This window comes from Sturnira hondurensis, unplaced genomic scaffold (assembly GCF_014824575.4).
Source record: "Sturnira hondurensis isolate 20B ecotype Veracruz unplaced genomic scaffold, ASM1482457v3 Scaffold0009372, whole genome shotgun sequence".
Classification (NCBI taxonomy): Eukaryota; Metazoa; Chordata; class Mammalia; order Chiroptera; family Phyllostomidae; genus Sturnira; species Sturnira hondurensis.
Genome location: NW_028082003.1, coordinates 127730 through 148301, shown reverse-complemented (window position 1 = coordinate 148301; position 20572 = coordinate 127730). Strand labels below are relative to the sequence as shown.

Here is a 20572-nt window from a genome sequence, read left to right as displayed (position 1 = left end):
ATTTGTAATATTTATATACAATCATGTATAGTACACATTGATTGTCTTGAAATTTATTTAATGATTTTTTTCTTATAAGTCAGCCAGGGGAGGGTGAAGGTACATTATAAAACACATTAATACATTTAATAAATACATTTCTGATATTACCTATCAGAAATGAGCCATAGCTCTTTATTAATTCATAAAAGCACCTGCTGAGAACTCCTGTAAGCTGGTATAATCATTGCATGATTGGATTATAAAAGCCACAATGCTCCCTTTCAGACTGGGGTTCAGCTCAGCTGTGGCCAACATAGAAGACCACCCTACATCTATGTGTGTTCATTGGCCCCTGATGGAATCTATGCTACAAGCACTGGATCCCAGCTTTCAACACAGAACCCAAAACCCTGGAGTCCCAGTTTGTCAGTCAGTTCTCCAAGCCAGTTACTTCATCAGCTCCTCCATCTCCAGTGGAGAAATCCAGCCCATAATGACCATTTTCTATTAAAAGGGAGACAAGAGTGGCTATTATAGTCCCAAGGTAACTTTAATAACCAGACATGGAAAGATTTATGCTTATAATTAGATATTTTTATCACAGATGCTCCCCTTTCAGGTCATCTTTCCCAACAAGTCTCCTTTACATAAACAGATCTTAAACAAAGATACCATTTAATTTTGCATTTACACTTCATTACATGGAGGAAATTGGCTGCCAGAGTCTCTTGGCCAAGATGTCTCTTTGTACCATGAAGATGTAATTATTAAAAAAATAACAGTTCTCTGCACTCTCCCCTCATTCCCTATCTTTGCCCCCATTGTGAGGACATTCAGCCTACTCTCTATCTTAGGGCCAAAATAAAACAAAACTCAGAGCATAATACATCAGAAGTTTAAAAGAAAAGAAAGAAGAAAAGTCTCATTAAGGAAGGTTCTCTATGGCTCAAAACTGGTTCCATTTTTATGGTGGTAAAACATTACATTCCACTCATAGTGATTTATGCTGAGCTATCTTACATGCCTACACCAAGAACTTAGAAAATACCTATGTAAGTTAATCCCTTCTGCAAGGGGCTCCTGCAGAATGAGTCACAAATGGGATCAGGGAGCTCTGAATGACTCCAGGATCTGGGGGTGAGCAACCATTTCCTGGCACACGAATGTGCAATGCAGTTGGTTTTCACAGAAGTGGACCCAGGTGTTGGAAGAATTATGTATTTTGACAATTCTTGATGTGCATGCATCCACTTCCACTCCCACCCCAAGTTTTCAGTCCACCCAATGATGATCCTCTCACAAATGACTGGAGTCTGATTCTATAGAAGCAAGCACGTTCTTTAGGCAGGGGAGGCAGTTTCTGGAGATCAGGGCTGGGGGCATTCTGGTTCCATGCTTCCCTTCCCCATGTGTGGTAACAAGAAACTCACTAGCAGGACAGAAACCCCAAAGGAGGGTCTCTCACAGGGGATGGTCAGATTGGTCTTGTTTACCCCAGTGCTCTGCAAGGATCAGGGGAGGGAGGGCGAGGACAGGACACAGCAGAGACTAGGTCCTCAAGAATAATCAGGTTTATTAAAACATAGGTCAGACACATTGGCTTATGAAGAGATCAGTTTGCCCTCACTAAATGCTAAACTTTTTCATTTTCTTTAAAAGGTTATAGACTTATGGGTTATTTTATAGAAAAAAACAATATTAGAGTGTAGGCGAAAGGATCCAATCTCACATAGACAGTCTATGATGTCAGGTTAAGACTTTGCTTTGAATCATTAGTGATTATGCTGGTTCCAAACAGTGCAGAAAACATGGCGCTTTGAATGGCCGAGTAGTTTGAAATGCCAAAGAACCAAGGAATGATTTGCTGAGAACAAATGGAAATCATGACAGAAACAATGAGCTTGAAGAGTCAAACCATTTTCATGGAACTTTCAGAACATCAAGTTAAAATGTACACCACTCTTTTCAAAAGCAGCAAAAAAGCCCCAGATGTTCCACTCCACCCTGGAACTTTCATTACATCAATGTAAAAGCCCAAGAACTCACTGTACATTAGCAGCAGGGTCATCACTCGAGAGGCCACCCCTGGAATACCCTGCCATGTGACATTATCTGGGAAAATATGCTGTGGTGCCTGCCTCCCAGCCTGCCAACCCAGGAGCTTTAAGCCGGTGGCCCTATTTAAGCCTTTGAAATGAATGGGGATAAAATTGGGAGAGGGCTTGGAAGAGCACTGGTAAGTGCCTTAAGAGGGAGAAATGATCAAAGGAAGAAGACATTGCTGTCTCAAGCCAGAGTGTTGCTTAGTAACATGAAGGAGGGAAGTGCCTTGCTTTCCTGTCAAACGCTAGCCCATAGGGGTCACCAGTTTCTAAATGTGATGGACACCAACTCATAGGCAACATCTCTTTGGCACATGATAGCATCCCTCCACCACTATTGGTTGTAAGACCCAACCCATGATTTGATTAGGCCTCTCCTTGGAATCATACAATCTCCTGAACTGCTCCTGACACCCTCCTGAAATGTGCAGGCTGGTGGGAAAAACCCCCATTGGTCCTCCTCAATGAAACCTCCAAGAGGCCACCAGGGGTCCAGGAGGGGTGATGCTGGCACACTGGCTGTGAACTTGGTTCTATTCTACCAAGGATGGTAACAGTCTTCTTGGTCATATATTTGAGTGAGCCTAATACTGTTTGCAATTAGCTTTGCTTTAATTTGTAGGGATTGAAGTTAGTTTGATATTGTGGTGGGGGTGGGGACCAGGTAGGGAGGGCAGTTGGTGTTAGCTTTTCAGTTCAGCAGTGTTCACATTTTCACAAAACCCCCTTGTCTAGGATTCCCAAATATGACTGTAAGGCAGCCTTATTTGGCTACTGTTACTGATTTCCCCCTCAAGAAAGACACAGCCAGGAAATAAAATCAGTAAGAGTTCTCTGGAACTTTGTCTTTTACCAGAAGTGTCTTCCAGTGTAACTTGGTGGAGCAGTTGGGATCTGGAAACAAGGATAACACTCTAAGAACTCTATGCTGTACAAAGTGTCAGAACCAACAAGTTAATAATGTGCCAAAGATCAGTAACTGGCTATTTCAGGGACTGGAGTTCCCAAGAGAAGCAGTAGCCACTATGTGTTATGCCACCACATTCTTAGTTAGAACCCCACTTCACTTTCTAAGTTCAGGATGTTTTCATGTCTTGAAGGTATCAGGAGGGCTTAAGAGTGACTATTGGGGCCACTTTCTAACCATGATTATAACACACTCATGGGTGAATGCCTTGAATTAGGCCTATCTTGGCACCCAATGATGAATCTAGTCCAATGGATTGCAGGGAGGCTTCAGAATGCAAATTTGTGACTATGTTTGCATTTGAATCTGTTCCATACCCATGGAAATCAGTGTCTAACAGTATTCACAAGGCTAGGAAAACCTAGAGATCATAGGCCATTTCTGGCTTACATCAAAAACAAAAGAAGCTTGGGCTGAGTAATGGGCATATAACAGAAAAAGTGGAAATCCAATTTACACGTGTAAACTGGTCCATGCATTGTTCAGAAAGAAGCACAGAGCAATGGTTGGAAATTAAATGTGGGAATGAGAGTGCATCTTTGGGTTGCTAGAGAAGCAAAATGATGTCATTCTCACAGGCAAAACACAAACAGTGACAATTCTGCTGATGTCTGTTTGGCGTCAGCTAGTAAACCTGCTTTTGTGCACATGGGAGACAAATGACAATTACTTCAATTTCTCAAGACAATTCTTAGGGAGTGGGAGCAGGGCAACCTGGTACCCAGCTAGGGCACAGAGTTAGAGGGAGAACTAAAAGGGGGGCCTAAACTAGGTTGGATACCAGCAAAATCTGCCAGGGACTCATAATTCTGAGCTGTTCCTGAAAGTCACCTCCCAGGCAGAGTGAAGGATACTTTCTGTATAATGAAATCAGAGAATTCACTGGGTACAAAGAGCCCTAAAATGGTGGCCCCTTTAAATGAATCTACAGGTCATATACTAAGTACAGGTGGATCTTCCATGCATGGAGAAGGGGGTAAAAGAAAAGTGGAAGCCTTGCATGCATTCTAGCCACAAGGTGTCTACTTAAGCCACTGTCTCTACAGGCCTGTCAGCAGCCTCTGCAGAGCAGTGTGTCCCTGTTGAAGCTGCACCCTCCCCCACACACACTGACCTTTCTTAGGCTTTCTGACAAAATATCACTGCTTAATACTTACAGTCCCTCCATTGAGCACAACGGCCATCTCAGTTGGCTGATACACATTGCTTCTAAACGGAGCACTGGGTCTGTTTCCTAAACTGCTATTGCGAAATCCTGCTGTCCGAAGAGCTGAGGGAGGGAGGGAAAAGCAACACACACACACACAAAAAGACATCTTTGTTTTCTTTCCCTGTATCAACACCATGCTCTGGGCACACATTTCCCCCTCTCTCCTCCCCTATGTCACAAGCCTGATTCCAAACAAAAGTCACAAAGGGACTTTGTTTTCCGGCTCTCTTGGACCTTACCCCATCTCAGTTGTGTTGTGAAGTCTGTAGAATCCAGGCTGCAGCCTGCTGGAGGTAGAGAGGGCTGGGTCTCTCTCCCCCCTCCTCCCTCTCTCCTCCTCCCCAGCTCCTGCAGGCCACAGGTGACAAGGAAGGAAGCACATCTGCATTCCCCAGAAGCTCTCCTTTGACAAAAGACCTCCTCACTACCGAATACCATTCATGTCAAGTTCAACATCGCACCATTCAATACTGTTCACTATTTCTGGATACACACAGAGCTAGGAAAGAACATGGACATCAAGATACACTTCATGGGAAAGTGATGTGGAAGTACTCCAACCAGACATGTAGGGTTCTTTCTAAATAGAAAAAAAAAGGGGGAGATCTGAAACAGAGAAAAACACACAGACACCTTTTACCTCTGAAAGGTGGGCAAACTGTGTTTCATTTGTTCTGTACTTTATAGGTCCCCCTTTTTATACTCTCCCCTTTCTTTATAAAGATAAACCTAATGACACCAAAAGACATAAAGAAAACTTAAATGCATGTGGCTAAGTGAAAGAAGCAAGTCTGTACAACCTACATACTATATGATTCCCATTATAATATTCTGGAAAAGGCAAAACTAGGAAGATAGTAAACAATTAGTGATTGCTAGGGGTTGGGAGGTGGTGATGAATTGGTGGAATGCAGGGCAATATTAAGCAGTGAAACTATTCTGCTTAACTATAATGGTGTCAAATCAGATTTTCATTACTTGCAACTTCAAGAATCCCAGCTAACAGCCATTTTGACCTGGGGCCACTTGGAAAAACATGCAGGGCTCACCCATGAGAGGGCCCCCATAGAAATCAAAGATCATAGATTGCATGCCAGCCTTCCCCTGTCTAGACTCTGCAACTGAGGCTAAATTGGTCCTGCCTCAAAGCCGACTCAATCAGGGAAGCTAAGGGTCAGAGCCGACTCTTCCACTGGGAAGCTAAGGGTCAGAATTTAAATAGTCCTTAGCCCTAATGAGATCTAAGAGCCCAAATTCCCTAACAGAAGAACTCTTTTCTTTCCAGCTCTTTTGAAAGATGAACATTTAATGTGCCTTTTTAACACCTTTGAAGATGTGATCTGATGTGTTATATCCTTCAATGTATTTTAATCCTTTTACTCACATATCTCATGCCTTGTTGATTCTTATTAGTAAGCAGCAAGCTGGTGAAGTCATATACATCAGGAGTCTCACTTGGGGGAAGGGAATAAGGAAGGAAAGACTGCTGGGGCTTGGCTGAGCCATAGGCCAGCCTTGGTAGGTCTTCCCACCTCTTAAAGAGTCAGAGCAAACTTTCAAGGGAAGAGAGCCTGAAAGTCTGGCTGGTTGAAATGCAAGAAAAACAGGGCTACTGAAGCTCCGGGGCAAGGCCCTTGGTGGGGCCGTTTCTTAAAATGTAAGCTGGCTGAGATAAGCACCACAGGTGAATAGCTATTCTCACTGTGGCAAGAGAGTGTACTCAGGCATTCCCCAGCTACCAAAGCAAGGACTTCTAGAACAAGGACAGTCCCTAGCCAGGATGCCAATTTAGCCTCTCTGTGAGCTTTCTGAGGGAGCTAACTGTTGGAGCCTGCCCTGTTTGGCCCCATGTAAATTTTGGTGGATTACAAATTTGGGATGATGCAAACTAGGGCTATTTTAAAAAGTCTGAGAACATTCAAGATTGGTGAAGAAGTGGAGACAATAAGGCTCTCTATTGACTAAAGGGGGATAGTAAATTAGCCCACCATTCTGAAGGGCTGTCTTGCAGTATCTATCAAGATTTAAAGGTGCAGAATCTTTGGTACATCATTAGGTGAAGGCTAGGATTTTTCTTCCATCAAGGAGTTAATTGATCAGTGGCACAGAGATGAATGGATAAGAATGTTGATTGCAACAAACTGATGGTTGCTGTATGGGAGGGTGTTGGGCAACTGGGTGAAAAGGGGAAAGGGATTAAGAAGTAGAGATTGGTAGATACACAATAGCCATGGGGATGTAATGTATAGCATAGCAAATAGAGTCAATAATATTGTAATAACTATGTATGTTGCCAAGTGAGTACTGGACATATCATCAGGGGTGATCAATTCATAAATTATATAAATGTCAAACCACTGGATTGTACACCAGAAACTAATATAATATTGAATGTGAACTACAAATGAAAAAAAATTTTTAATGAAAAAAAAGCTGGAAACAAGTGGAATACTTGCCAGCTGAAAATCAGAAAATTAATTATGGTGCCTCCTGGAAAGCTCTGCATCATGATAAGGACACTGAAGCTCTGTAGTCACTAACCTGGAAAGGCCTTGGCCATTATAGTGATTTAAGCAAGCACATTGCACACCACCCAATGGTTTCAACCTGCTTACATCTTAGAATCACTTGAAAAGCTTTAAAAATACCTAAACCCAAAGGAGACTTACTCAGAATAAGGAGTCAGGCACTGGTAACTTTTTCAAGCTGTTCAAGTAATTCTTATGTGCATTTAGGTTACGAATGGCTCTATGGGATTGTCATATGTGCTTTGTGTGTGTGAGAAAGGGAGAGAGAGAGACAGAGACAGAGAGAGAGAAGGAGACTGTATATGCATGCATTCATGTAGAGATGTCTGGCAAGATGGGAGCAAACAGTCAGCAGTAGCTGCCTTTGGACAAGGGTATTCTGAGCACTTTTTATTATTCTTGCTAAAACTTCTACAAGGTTATTATTTATCTTCTGACATCAGGAGGGAATATTAAAGCTATTTTTGTTTTGGAAAAGAGAGAGAGAAAAGAAAGTACTACAAGACAAGTACTTGGCATTGGTACCTATCAGGGTGTGAAACAGATAGGGGCAGAGGCACCTTTGGAAATCCACCACCCTGAGCCAGCCCTGGCACTGCTGGTACCAAGCTGGATCCCAGTTACCCTTGATCTCTGGACTTTATGTGGATTGGACATACTTGACGTATTTTCACAGGAAAGGACGCATGTAACAGGAGCCAGAAAATCAGCTTTCTCCTTCCGTGCTCTGCTGTGCACTTACAGTGTTGAATTGAGCAAGCTACCTCAGTTTCCTGCCCTATAAAATGGGACTGATAACCACCGTCTTCTCAAGGCACAGAGTTGTCCTGACACATCAGTGAGATTAGGGACACCAATGAGCTTTAAGAAGAGTAATTCTGTGGCAGAGTGATCAAGCATATGGGCTCTGGAGCCAGACCACCCAGGTTCACACCTCAGCTCTGCCTCAGTTTCCTATCTGTAATATGGACTTCCTTGGGTTATTGAAGGCATCAAATGAGATTAAATACTAAAATGCACAGAAGGGTACTTGGCCCATAATAAGCATGCAGTAAAGGTTAGCTATCCTTACTTTTTAAGAACTTAATACTTGGATACTTCTAGCATCCCCATTTCACTGCAAGGAAGCTAGACCATCAAGTTCTTAACTTTCTGGGGGTTACAAAGAGCTGAAAAAGTGACAGACCAATTAGATAATGAATGGAAAAAATTTTACATCCATTTCAGGCAATCTCATTGTCATTGAGGTCCCAGGGGAGTCCACAGGGCTCAGACAAAAAGGAACCTGTTTCAGGAGGCACCAAGTAAGAGGTGCCTCCCCTAGGACACCAGGAAGTGGCCAGGATCCTAGCCTCTGCTGTTCATGTCCCCTGAAGGGCCCTCTGGGCTCTCAGAGATAATCTCCACACTGACCTCCTAAGCCAACCACCTGTGCCGGGTATCAGGCCCCACTTTCATGAGAACCAAACCAAGAGGCACATTCAACATGCCAAGTACTGTAGGAGCCTCTAGGGATGTTACACGCAGCATGTTACTTCTTACTACAGTTCCATGAGGGATGTTCTGTCTTTTTTTTACAGATGAGAAAAACTGTGGCTTAGCAAGATAAAATAATTTACTCAAAGCCACATATCTAGGATGTGACAGACACAGTATCTGAACCCATACATCTGACTTGAGGGTTCAAATTCATAACTCTTGGTGACAGAGGTAGGGGAGAGGATACAAGCATTGCCATTCAGTGTCTAGCACATGGGCTACAAATGCAAACACTTCCAGGGAGCCAGACAATTGATGTTAACATGTTAGAATGGTTGGGCCAGGGAAAATAGGGAGTGGTGGGGAATGTAGTAAACAAAAAGTGTATTTCCATCTAAAGGAGCAACTATAACATAGTGAGGGGTAAGAGGCAGGGCCTTCCAGCCAACTCCAGACAGTTGCTGCTACCTGGGAATGGTGGCCATGCATTGTCAGATCCAACTTTTCAAAATAATCCAGAAACCTGGATGTTTATATTAAACTAGTTGGCAATTTATAGGAAAAATTCTAAATGAAAATCCATTTCTGGGCCAGTATCCACACAGGGGTCAGTGTTTGTGAACTCTGATCAGTCTAGGACTGTCCCCTGGACCACCTAGCACCACTGGAAAGAAGAGAGTCCTTTTAGGACAAAAGACCCCAGAACCTAACCCAGCAGGTAGCCACCACTATACCTGCATTTTGTTCATCCATGGAGAAGGCTTTGTTCTCCATGTAGGCTCGCGGTAGCTGCATGTCCTCCTCAAAGGCCGTCTCCTGCATCCTTGGCTGGGATGTGTCAAAGTAGTTAGGTGTGTTTTCCTGAGGGGAGGGCAGGATGGTGCAGTGGACTTCAGGAATGGAGTGGAAGATGATGAACACCCAGCCACTGGTCACCAGTGTGATAGCCAACGTGGGGTCACCCCAGGCATCTGCCTGCCGCAGCTCCGCATTGCCGAAGAGGTACATGGTCATCCAAGCCACCCAGATAAGGACAGAGAAGAAGGCTGTGAGGAGGATGCAAGCCCCATTCTGTTTCCACTTCTTGAATTTGCCACACAGCGTGAAAAGGGCAAGTCCCAGGGTGCCCACAAGCAGTACCATGTCGTAAATGAGGGCCATAGTGAAGTCCATTGGCTCATAAGCGCAGGCCGGCTTCGAGTCACGCAGCACAGTCAGCACCAGCCACTCTGTGGCAATGATGACTTGAACCAGTGTCAGGCACAGCACTGCACCCACCAGATGCCAGCCAGATGGACTCCTGCCCTGCCGCACTAGGCTCCGAATGCGCCATGCCTGGCTCAGCAGGCAGGAGAAACAGAGCGCAAAGAGAATGCCCCAGAGGAAACGGCGCACTGAGCAGATAGTCTCATCCTCCCGAATGATGAAGGCAAAGGTCAGCCCGAAGAGGCCCAGGGTCCCTAGGAGAAATAGGAAGTGGAGGCCCAGAGGGTCCTTCTTCTCCTTGTCCTTGATGAATGGCAGCCGCACCAGGAGGATGAGCATCAAGAGCAGTGTGATCAGGGCACCCGCCCCTGCCACCACCTCTACCACGATGCCCCAGATGGTGTCCAGGTCGCACAGTGACACATACTGAGGGAGGAGGTCCAGTCCACAGCCCCGGGAAGTGCTGGAGTTTTCAGAAGCCCCAGAGGCAATCACAAAGAGCAGGAGGAAGGCAAGTGCTTGGTGGGTTCTCATCTTTCTTTCTGACAGCATGAACATTCCAGAAAAGTTGGGGGTGGTGGGGAAAAAAGATCAGTTCATCACAAGACTCACACTCACCTGACTTCTCCACCTCATTTCAAACCTGCTATACCTTATGGTGCCTTTGGACACTTAGGAAAAGGCACCATTCATCCAGGCAGCACCCCCAATGGCAGTGGGGATAGGGTGGTAAATGGATTTTGACTCCCTTGGCACCAGGACCAGTAAACAACCATGAATCATCATCACTAGTGGATGGAGGAGAGGCTGAGAGGGATACTCACTTTCTCTAAATACCCTTTCATATTCTTTGATTTTGAGGCCATATCTGACCTCTTCAACAATAATAGAGTAAAATGAAACTTTAAAGAGATAGTCACAGGTCAAGGCTGAGCTGGGAGAATGGCATCCATCACCACTTCAATCTCTCATTGGTAACAGCTAACACTTACCAATGACTCATTCTAGGCCAGCCACTGAACACATTCGGTCTTTACACTGGTGACAAAAAAGCCTTCAGGTTAGGATATTAGCCCAAGGTCACACAAATCAGCTCCTAGAAGACTCCCAGCATTTCAAATGTGGTATTGTGTACCCATAATGAACTATCTTCCTGGGTTCCATCCTGAGTTTTCACACATTTTATTCTCCCTCCAATGATTTCTCAAGAATCCACCCTTCTACTCCATGCCAGGTTATCTCTCCTAGGGATGCCGCAGGGTGCTCCTTGGCACACTCTCTGGCCCCCATGCAAACGAGTCTACACAGCAGTCATGGTGACAGCCTTAACCCATGTCTCCTCACCCTTCTGGTTCCCTCTGCTTGATGCTCCTGACCCCTACCATGGAATACTGGTCCCCTGCTGGTCTCAGCTCTAACATCATGTACTCAGACCTGGGACAAGACTACACTCATATACCTCTTTATCAGAGCCTCTTCTCTATTTCTTAGTCTAATCATCTGTCATCTTTGTGCTTGTTTAGTTTCTACCGTTCCTCCCTTCTTTCCTTCCTTCCTGTCTTCATGGCTAGCTGTCTGTTTTGTCCATTAGCATAAACAGAGTCTACGGCCACACCACCCTGAACGCGCCCAATCTCATCTGATCTCGGAAGCTAAGCAGGGTCGGGCCCGGTTAGTACTTGGATGGGAGCATAAACAGGGGTTCTCAACCTTGAAACTGTTGACATTTAACACCTGATCATTTGTTGTGGCAGAGCTTTCCTGGGCACTGCAAGATGTTTAGCAGCATCACTGGTCTCTATCTACCAGATGTCCAAAGCAACCCACCTCCCCCAACTGTGACAACCCAAAAGATTTGTAGACACTGCCTAGTGTCCCTTGTGGGCAGAATCACTAGATAAGTACCACTGGTGTAAACTCAAGCACTATCCCAGTGCTGGCACAAAATAGGTGCTTAATAAAAACCAAAGTCACCAGGTCTCCTTCGTCTACCCACCATTACTGCTCGTTTGTGAAAGAAGCCTCATCTCCAGAAAGCCCTGGCTTGTACAGCTTTACTCTATTCCCATGTTATAGGCATCTCCATCAAATTCACTGCTTTAGTTCCACCTATATGTGAGCCTACAACCAGCCAGTGGGTCCCTAGGGCTTCCCTAAGCAAATGCAGTATTGACCACCTCTCTTTGATCCTTTAGAGGATCCTGTGAATAGTTCCAATCCTGCCTTGGCCATGAGATCATTGACTGGATTAAATTATTGAAGAATCTGGCAGAGAAGAAGTTTGGTGGTGCAGGGACTGTTGCCTTTGTCTATAGATGACAGAAGGTAGGCTAGCAAGGGATGGCACCTGGCTAGAGATTTTCTAGTACAACATCCTGCTCAGGCAAATCAGGAGTGAGGATGCACCCCAGATGTTGGCCATCTGGCCCACCATCCAGCCACTATTTGTGGGCCTGCCACATAGGTTACTGGAGTGCTACCTCAGCTACTTAGGCTTTGTCTATATACCTTTTATGTAGTTATTTAATTAACTGACTCACTGAGTCCTTGAAATCAACTTATTTAAAAGAAAACAACAGATTGAAATACATATATCTTGAAATGTGATATTGCCTGTTGAGGTAACTCAGGTTGCATATCCAGTGGCATATCCCTACTACCACCCTTTGGAAAAATATTGTCTTGAGAACTGTTTATCACAAGGTCTTGTAAGAATGCTGGAAACGAAAACTTAAGAACTGGTTCTGTCAGAACTAAATGCCATTCTGACCCTGGACATAGTGGAGGGGCCCTGCAGTTGAGTTCCCCCAGACATCTCATCAATGATGAACATAATTAAGAGACTTTTCATTAAGTAACAACAGGACACATACCATGTAGCCCCTCTAGCTCACCACCAATGTGGCTGTAGCCCCTCTAGGGCAACCAGACTCCCCACCAATGTGGCTGGGAGGATGAAAAGTAGGAATGTGCTTCTGTAGTCTTGAACCCCAACCCTCTCTCCACGTATCCTATAGGTCAGTTGTTTCTAACCAGGGGTGATTTTGACCCCCAGCAACATTTGGCCATGTCTAGGGACATTTTGGATTTCAACACTGGAGAAGGGGCTGCAACCCATATCTAGTAGGTAAAGGCCAGGGATGCTGTTAAATCCTACAATGCACGAGATGCACCCCACCCCCACCAGCCACAACAAAGTATTATCTCGCCCCCAAATGTCAATAGTTTCAAGGCTAAGAAAGTCTGAGGCCACTTGACTCCAGAGTTGATAGGGAAAATGGTAGGTAACTAGTCAGGCCTCTCAGCCCCAGGCCTGCAACTCATGTCCTTTCCTTGAAAGAATTTGGCCTTCTTTAGCTGTCTCCACTCTTGACATATCCTTTCTCCAGGCCTGGCCAAAAGCTGGGACTTGGTCTCCCCAAATCCTCTACATTTCTAATTTGTTTTCCAACCACACCAAGAAACCAGTGGGATGATGAAGAGAACAAGACAGCAACCAAGCTTCTGAGCTTGAGCAACACACTGGTGGTGGTCCAGGTCTCCTGGCTCCCACTCCTTTCTGAGATGGTAAATTGATACCCCCCTTGATTTCTGCTTTCATTCCAGAGGTTCTCTTTTCAGGAAAGTTGTTGTCCAGCATCTATTTCTCCAATTTTTGAAAAGAGCTCTGGATTTTCCCTTGGAAAGCCACATTAAGCCCTAGTTCCAAGCACCTGACCCAGGCCAGGTCATTCAGAAAATTTATGCCACCCTTTGGCCACACTGATCAATTCATGGACAGGCACATAGTCTTAGGATATTTGCTAGAATTAACTGGAAAGAGGTCTTCTAAGCTAAAAGGACATAGACTTGGAGCTGGAGAGGACCTATTTACCATCATAGAAAGAGAACCTGTCCCAGAATAAAGCTGACCCAGAGGCAATGGCCAAATGAGGGTCTTAATATATTAAATGGCTAGATTCAGCTATTCCTGAAGCCAGGAATCTTGGTATTTGCAGTTCTAGTAGCCAATTAATTTCCCTTTTATGAATTAAGCCAGTTTGAGCTGGGTTTGTGTTACTTGCCAACAGAGAAGTTCTATTATTCCTTCAACATCATGTGACCCCCCTTTTTCATGAAGTCCTCTGTACACAATATCTAGGCAGTCTGAGGCTTTAATATGATTCAGCTATCTCAGGTGAGTCTTTATCGCTGCCAAGGATGCCCATGAGGTGAAGCCACCACTATAGAACAATGTCCAGGATAATCAGGAGGAGGGCTACATACTTCCTCACAGAATTAAGCAGAGTTTGGCTTATTTAGGGTTTCTGGGGGGTTCAGGATTGACCTGCAGTTTTCTATTGCTGTTGTAGTGCTAGTGACAATAACCGTTAACTCATCATCCTTAACTATGCTCCAAGAACACTTTTACACACTTCACATATCAGTGCCTTTATAATCTGCACAAGGACACTATGAAACAAGTACTGTTACTATCTCCATATTACAGAAAATAAAACAGGGAGATCAGCTGGCTTGTCCAAGTTCACACGGCCAGAAAGTAGTAGAGCCAAGAGACAAACAATTGTACTATTGTTGCTGGGCTATTACTGGGCTACCCAGACTGGGGTTCTAAAAATGGCCAATCTATTTGAATTAGTTTCTCCCTACCCCCATTAGGCTCCGTGCAAGTACACTTGATCTTTATTGCATGGAGCACAATGTTCAGTTATTTTATTTATTTATTTTTAAAGATTTTATTTATTTATTTTTTAAGAGAAGGGAAAGGAAGGAGAAAGAGAAGGAGAGAAACATCAATGTGTGGTTGCCTCTCACTTGCCCCCAACTGGGGATCTGGCCTGCAACCCAGGCATGTGCCCTAACTGGGAATTGAACTGGTGACCCTTTGGTTCCTAGTCCGGGCTCAATCCACTGAGCTACACCAGCCAGAGCAGCTATTTTATTTTACTACTCTGTTCTCTAACCACCACCCCAAGGCCCTTGTGTGTCTTGTTCTGCATGGATTCCCCAGTGCCTGGCACATGTGCAAGGCTCATGACCCAAATGAATGGATTTCTAAATATGATCTCCAACCCTAACATCACCAACAGGGCAGATGTTCTCACTCCCATCTTTTAGAGGAAGGGATTGAGGGTCTGAGAGGTTTAAGTCAAAATTTTACCCTTGGAAAGGTAATAGCAGCAGCATCACCCAGGAACTTGTTAGAATGCTAGGGCACACTGAGGTCAGAGGAACATGTAGTAGGGATGCCAGGATGCCCACCTAAGGTCAGATAGGTGGTTCCCACTCTCTGGAAATCTCATTCTGCTGCACTGGCCATCTGAGCAGCTCTCCAAGAACTCTGAATAGAACAGTACAGATTAGAGGTTTCAAGTCAGCCACCAGGGAAAGTTGATTGGGACAGGATGAATATATAACAACAAACTTGTGGGATGGAAGCATACAGCTCATCAAAGGAGAAATGAATAAATGTGAACAATTGTGTAAGACTCGGTTCACATATTAATTATCTTAGCTCTAGCCAGGCTCCCAGAAATGTGACCCATTCAGATGCTCTTAAATATACTACATTTTTCTTTCTCTTTCTTCCTCTCTCTTCCTCCCTCCATCCCTCCTTTCCTGAAGAGGGGCCATGCCCATAGCAGGTGGTATCTGAGAGCTGGGACAGTAGAAGCTGAAAAGAGTGTAGGCAAGGACAGTACTCCCTACATGAAGGCCACATGCAGGGCTGGTTCCCCCAGGCCCTCTCTTCAGCAAGCACTCAGCACTGTTACCTCCGAATGAGACTTTCCAGTTTCAAGTTCCACCCCGCCCCTTGGTAGCAACTGATTTAACCTTTCATAACTATGTCTCCTCATGTGCAAATGGGGATGATAACACTACCCATGGAATAGGGCTGTTGTGAGAATTAAAATAATTAGAGTTTAGGACAGTAATTAAATAGGGTAAGCACTTATATAAAGTGTCTGTTAAATAAATAGAAAAGATTGGGAAATGCTCCCTGGTCTGAGGTGTAAACTTTCCTGGCTGTTTCTTCAGGAGGGGTGGTTGCCATGGAGATGGAGTTGGAAGTGGGGTTCACCCAAGTGTTTGTCCACCACTGGTTTCCAGCCTCCCCAATGATACACCAAGCAAACAGGTCCCTGAGGTGATGTGAAGGGAGATATATTTGGTGGCTGTCTGCCCTGGGAACCCTGAAACTCTCCTAGGTGGGAACCTCACGGCAAGGGTGATTTTCCCAAGAGAAACCTGGGGCCGGAGGACCCAAGGCCCAGCTTGGGTGCCCTGAAACTGGGTGCCCGATGAGGAGTCAGAGCCAGGACACTCAGAGACAAGACATGAGCCATTCTCTGGGAACCAACCACCCTACCTTCCTCCCCAAGTATGTGAAAAGAGATGCAAGTTCTACGAAACTGCTCTGGCATACACCATTCTGACAAGCCTCATCATGGCTGCTACCAGTAGGGATCCTAGCCCTCAACCTCAGTGTACCCTCCCAGTGCCCAGCAGATCAGAGGTATCTCAAACCCATCTTCTCTAAAGATGGAAGAAAGCCCTGTAACATGGGAAGTAAAGAAAAATTAGCAGGTGAGGAGGGGCTCTAGTTCAGTACCCATAAAATACCCGGCACAGAATTAACACTCCTAGGAGTTTCTTCAGGTGTGGGAGAGAAGCCAAACAGAACTCTGGGACACTGGACATTACTTAACCTCTCTGACCCTGGTATCTTTGCCTGTAAATGAAGATAACCACACTGCCACCTTCAAAAGGCTGCTGTGACAAGTACATAAATAGTATCCAGCAAGGTGCCTGGCACATAGAGTAGAGTGTTCCTGCTTATTAAAAAGACAGTCATAGTTCCCATAGTCATACTGGGAAAATGAAGGTAGTGGCGAGGTAGTTTGGCCAGAGGCTTACTGGAATTTACAGGTCAAGCTGGGACTAGAAGCCATTTCTCCAAATCCTGACCTCAAGGTATTTCTACTTCATCCTGGTTTGCAGGATGAAAGGGGGAACTCAACTGCAGGGGGAACTCAACTGCATCCTGGCAGGGGCCTAGGGGGAGGCTGTGGAGCCAGCCTCCTCATGCACCCCAGCATTACCTTCTGTCCTAGCCCACTCCCCTGTGCCACTGGTGCTTTTTCTGCTTGGGCTTGGGCAGGATTAAATTGTTAAAAGATTTCCTGACATTAAAGAGCCTAATCTCACCTTGTTTTCCAAACAACATTATTTTATAATCTTCATTCCCCAGTGCTGCCCAGACCACCAGTCTGTCTGGAGGCCTTTGGGTTTAATAATCCTCAAGCGTCAATAAATAGGGTTGCCCCAACACTAGTTCTTTGCACATGAATATGCAAAGCAGCTCTGATCCAGTAAATAAAAGCAATCATTTAAATGCAAATTGCATCCTTGGCTGCTCAGTAAGGCTTGTTGGTTCCTCTTGGGTTGCAGTTCTGACGAGAAAATATGACTAACTCAGAATCCTTAGGAAGCTTTGTGTGGAAGTGTTTATGGGGCCCTGGGCTCTGGGTGGGGACTGCTTAGAGTAGACAAGAACTGCTTAGAAGTGGGAAGTGGATTTTAAAACCAGAGCCAATCCTTGAATACACTCACAGAGCTGACCAGGCTCAGAGTGGTCTCCCCACAGGCTGGCAAGCTGGACAAGGACCCTAGGAGGTTCCTGGAGCCTTGCTATCCTTAGAGGCAGAATAAAAGCTACTTTCTGTGTTCTTGTCAAGGTTAGAGGAGTTTTAAAAATCACATAGCATAGCTTACCATTTAACACCCTGTAAGTGTTCACTGGCCCAGGGAGAATAAAACCTAAACTCCTTTCCATGACCCAAAAGATGGAAGTCTGACTGGTTCAGTCTTGCCTCCCACACCTAAGCATCTGCCTATGAGCTCCAACCACAATGGCCTTTGTCCAGTTCCTCTAACTTCATTCCCACCTCTAGGCCTTTGAATTTGCAGTGCTCTCTTCCCAGATCTCCCAGAGGCAGGGTCCCTTATCTTAAAGGGCTCCACTAAAATGTCACTACCCAGAACAGTCTTCCCTTATATACACAAACCCTTGTCACTTTCTTTACAGCATTTTGTTTGATTTTCCTAGTGGGCCTTATCCTAAACAGAAATTATGTCTACTACATATTTACTTGTTTATTGTTTGTTCACCACCTCTCTAGAGCCCTGAGAGCGGGGCCTTGTTCATGTTATATACCATAGTGTCCCAGACCCAGTTCTGTAGCTGGCACACTTATTGAAATAACAAATTAATCAATGAAGATTTTGAGCTTCTAGCTCTATCAAGACTGCCTGTCTTGCTATGCCCCAAATGGCAACTCCTCCCTTTCATCTTCTTCCCTTCCCAACTACGTTGACCCTTTTTCAGACTTAAAGCAGGGAATAGGTAAGAAAAGTCCACTCCAGTCTAGAAACAAAACTGGCTCATTGGAGGGCTTCCAGGCCACAGACACCTTCTGCACCTTATTTACATTCATCTGCATGCGGTTCAGCTCAAAGTCTGAATCCTCCAAATCCCCCAACCCACCGAGGAAACTTCTAAATCACGGCTGCTTGGCTTAAGTTCTGAGGCTTTTTTGCCAACTTCTATCCGACCCTAACTTCTTTAGTCTTTGCGAGGATGCCCCAGTTCCTCCCCGGTGGTACTCAAGTGCGCCCTCCCACCTCAACCTGGAACAGTTGCGCAGCCAGTGTGGCGTGTGGGCCGGGCCCCAAACAAGGATGCTGCTGCCCACCGCACTTCAGGGGCCTTTGTCCGAGCTTCAAGGAGATGCCCTCCCTTAGTGAAAGGAGGACAAGGTCTGCGGGTTTGCGTGGCGAAGGTTGGGGGGATAGGGGGAGAGGAGTGTGGGGGCGGGGTGGCTAGGCCTGGGTGTGACAGAGCAAGGCCTGGGGAATGTACCGAGCTGCGCTGGGAAGGTCTGTTCCCCAACTCCTCAGTTGATTAGCCAGCTCCCCACCCCGGGTCTAGACGGGTGCGGGCGGAAGGGATCCTGTGATTGGAGCCCATCTACCCCAAGGAAAGGGAACGTATCGCACGACTAGTCCTCACCCCGAGCCTGGCCTGTACAGAAACGCCAACTCCCCCCGGCCCCCGCTCCCACCATTGTGTGCGGCTGCCCCTCATTGGTCCTCCAGCCTCAAGTCTCAACTCAGTCTCTTTTCGTCTGCAGTGTAGCCTGCTTGTCCCGTAGTAAGAAACCACAGCAGGCTGCGAGCTTAACCCCTAGCTCCTGCAGCAGGTGTGGCAGCCCACCCCCAGAGCCATGTCCTTGTGCCCCCCCCCCCCCCGCTCTGCCTGACAAGTCTTTGGTCAGCCCCTACGGGCTTGCTACGCGGCCTCCGTACCTGCCCGAGACTCCCCTCACACAAAGAGTCACTCCGGCAAGGCTGGATTCCCTTATACTACTCCCAGCTGCTCTTTACTTGTCTGCAGACTCTTCTCAGATACTTAGATCTCTCTACCCTTCCACCACCCGCCAAAGGTCGCTAGTCTTCCCCCTCGTCCCAGCCCTGCTCTCTGCGGCTCCTCTCACGCTGGAATGTGGTTCCTCGCAACTGGATCCCCATCTTCCCCAAGAGACTAACCCCTTGGGGGTATTAGAGAAGCACAAGAAGCAGACCCCTACTCCTCCCAAGTCCACGCGGGAAAAGTTTCTAGAGTACCCGCAGCGCCTTCCACACTATCAGCGTGACTCGCACTCACCGACCTCTGCGGCCCGGTAGCGCCAACGTTTCTTTCCGATAGCCCTCGGTGTCACATCTCGGCTGCGCTGCGGTGGCCCCCGCCCAGTGTGCACCCGCTCTGGCCTCAAAGCATCACCCTCGCTAACTTCTACAGCTAGAAGCGCCCCCTGGCTGGGTGGAGCTGTTGCAGCAGCCTCGGCCCCGCCCCTCCCGCAGGTCCCACCCCTGAGCCTCAGAGACCCGGTCTTCCCCTCCTGCCTTGCTAACTGCTGTGTACCAAACCGACCACCAATAGCCCTCACCCAGCAGCGCAGGCTCCTCCGGTCCTTTCCCAGATGATCCCCCTCATTGTCACAAATTCGGGGACAAGCTCCCTCCGCGTTAACAGTGCGCCATAAACAGTCCAGACACGTCCCCAGGTTGATCCAGTTACACTAACACACACGGAGGGATAGTCCCACGAGGATCCCAGTGCAGAGCATTTATTTACCCGGCCCACGGCACTCTCCAAAGTAGAGTAATTTGAGTAATTTCCCCACATTACTAGATCCAGAACGCAGAGAGGGCTCCACGGCGCACTTTCCAGAGTCACCTTTGTGCCTGTATACCACCGTGTACACTTTAGCCACTTAGCGTCTTCTACGCAGGTTGGAACGCAGCCCTTTTCTGCCACGGTGCCGTCCACTCTACCTACCCCAAACCCCTGTGCTCTCGTCACTTTGCTACACTGGGTCAACACCCGCGTCATACTCACACACACGTGTGCACATCTCTCATGGGTCCATAAGCAGGATCCCCAACACCAATGTCTCACACATCACCCAGGTACACACATGTCCACCACTCTCCCGGGGCGGGGGTGGGGGGCGGTACCGCGCGGCGCACATACTCCGAGGCCCCGGGGCCACTGGCTGTGCGCTCCGCAGACACTCTGGGCACAGCCAGGAGGTGCGCCCACCTAGGGGCAGTGGTACAGGGTGGAAGGAGGTGTCCGGGGCAGTATCGCACCTCAGCCAATCCTAGTCTACCATAATCCGAGGTGGGCACTGCTCCGACTGGACTTGGGAGGCTTCATTCCATAGGCTGCTCCCGCTGGGCTGGTTCCCCAGTCGACCTGTAGACCAGATTCCTCACTCTTCCCTAAAAAATCCCAGAACTTGGGGACCCTTCCAACTCCAGTTATTCAGGGTGAGACCCCCCTCACCTTATCCCATCCAGGCCTTACTGGACATGACAAAGAGAAGATCCCTGCTCCCCATCTCCCTGCGGTTGGGCTGGGGGATGGGGAAGCAGGAAGGTGGCAGAATGACTGCATTCTGGGGTAGTTGCCTGCCTTGATCTTTGGGGACCACGGACCTTTCCTCATTCCTTCCCTCAAGCCTGCCCCCAG

The 20572-nt window shown here is 46.7% G+C and overlaps 1 protein-coding gene across 4 annotated transcripts; it reads right to left on the bottom strand.

Moving 5' to 3' along the window:
- Positions 1–37: 37 nt before the first annotated feature.
- On the bottom strand, positions 38–19327 carry GPRC5B (G protein-coupled receptor class C group 5 member B). Of its 4 annotated transcripts, none has more exons than XM_037057111.1 (4): positions 19162–19327; positions 9003–10016; positions 4209–4321; positions 38–2978 (listed from the first exon to the last, which is right to left on the bottom strand). In XM_037057111.1, exons 2-4 carry the CDS (start codon positions 10006–10008, stop codon positions 2934–2936), a joined length of 1164 nt encoding a protein of 387 aa, XP_036913006.1. In that variant the 5' UTR covers positions 10009–10016; positions 19162–19327; the 3' UTR covers positions 38–2933. The 4 variants fall into 4 exon arrangements, with proteins under 4 accessions (XP_036913006.1, XP_036913007.1, XP_036913008.1 ...); XM_037057112.1 differs by having other exon boundaries at positions 19202–19327; XM_037057113.1 differs by having other exon boundaries at positions 19206–19327.
- Positions 19328–20572: the final 1245 nt, after the last annotated feature.

What these genes read in the sequence shown, in the direction of transcription:
- GPRC5B (XM_037057110.1), bottom strand. Translation starts at nt 10,032, where the DNA reads ATGTTCATGCTGTCAGAAAGAAAGATGAGAACCCACCAAGCACTTGCC. An exon ending in CATGGATGAACAAAATGCAG is followed by an intron (nt 4,322 to 9,002) that starts GTATAGTGGTGG and finishes TCCCTCCCTCAG; the next exon opens with CTCTTCGGACAGCAGGATTT. An exon ending in TTGTGCTCAATGGAGGGACT is followed by an intron (nt 2,979 to 4,208) that starts GTAAGTATTAAG and finishes CCTTGTTTCCAG; the next exon opens with ATCCCAACTGCTCCACCAAG.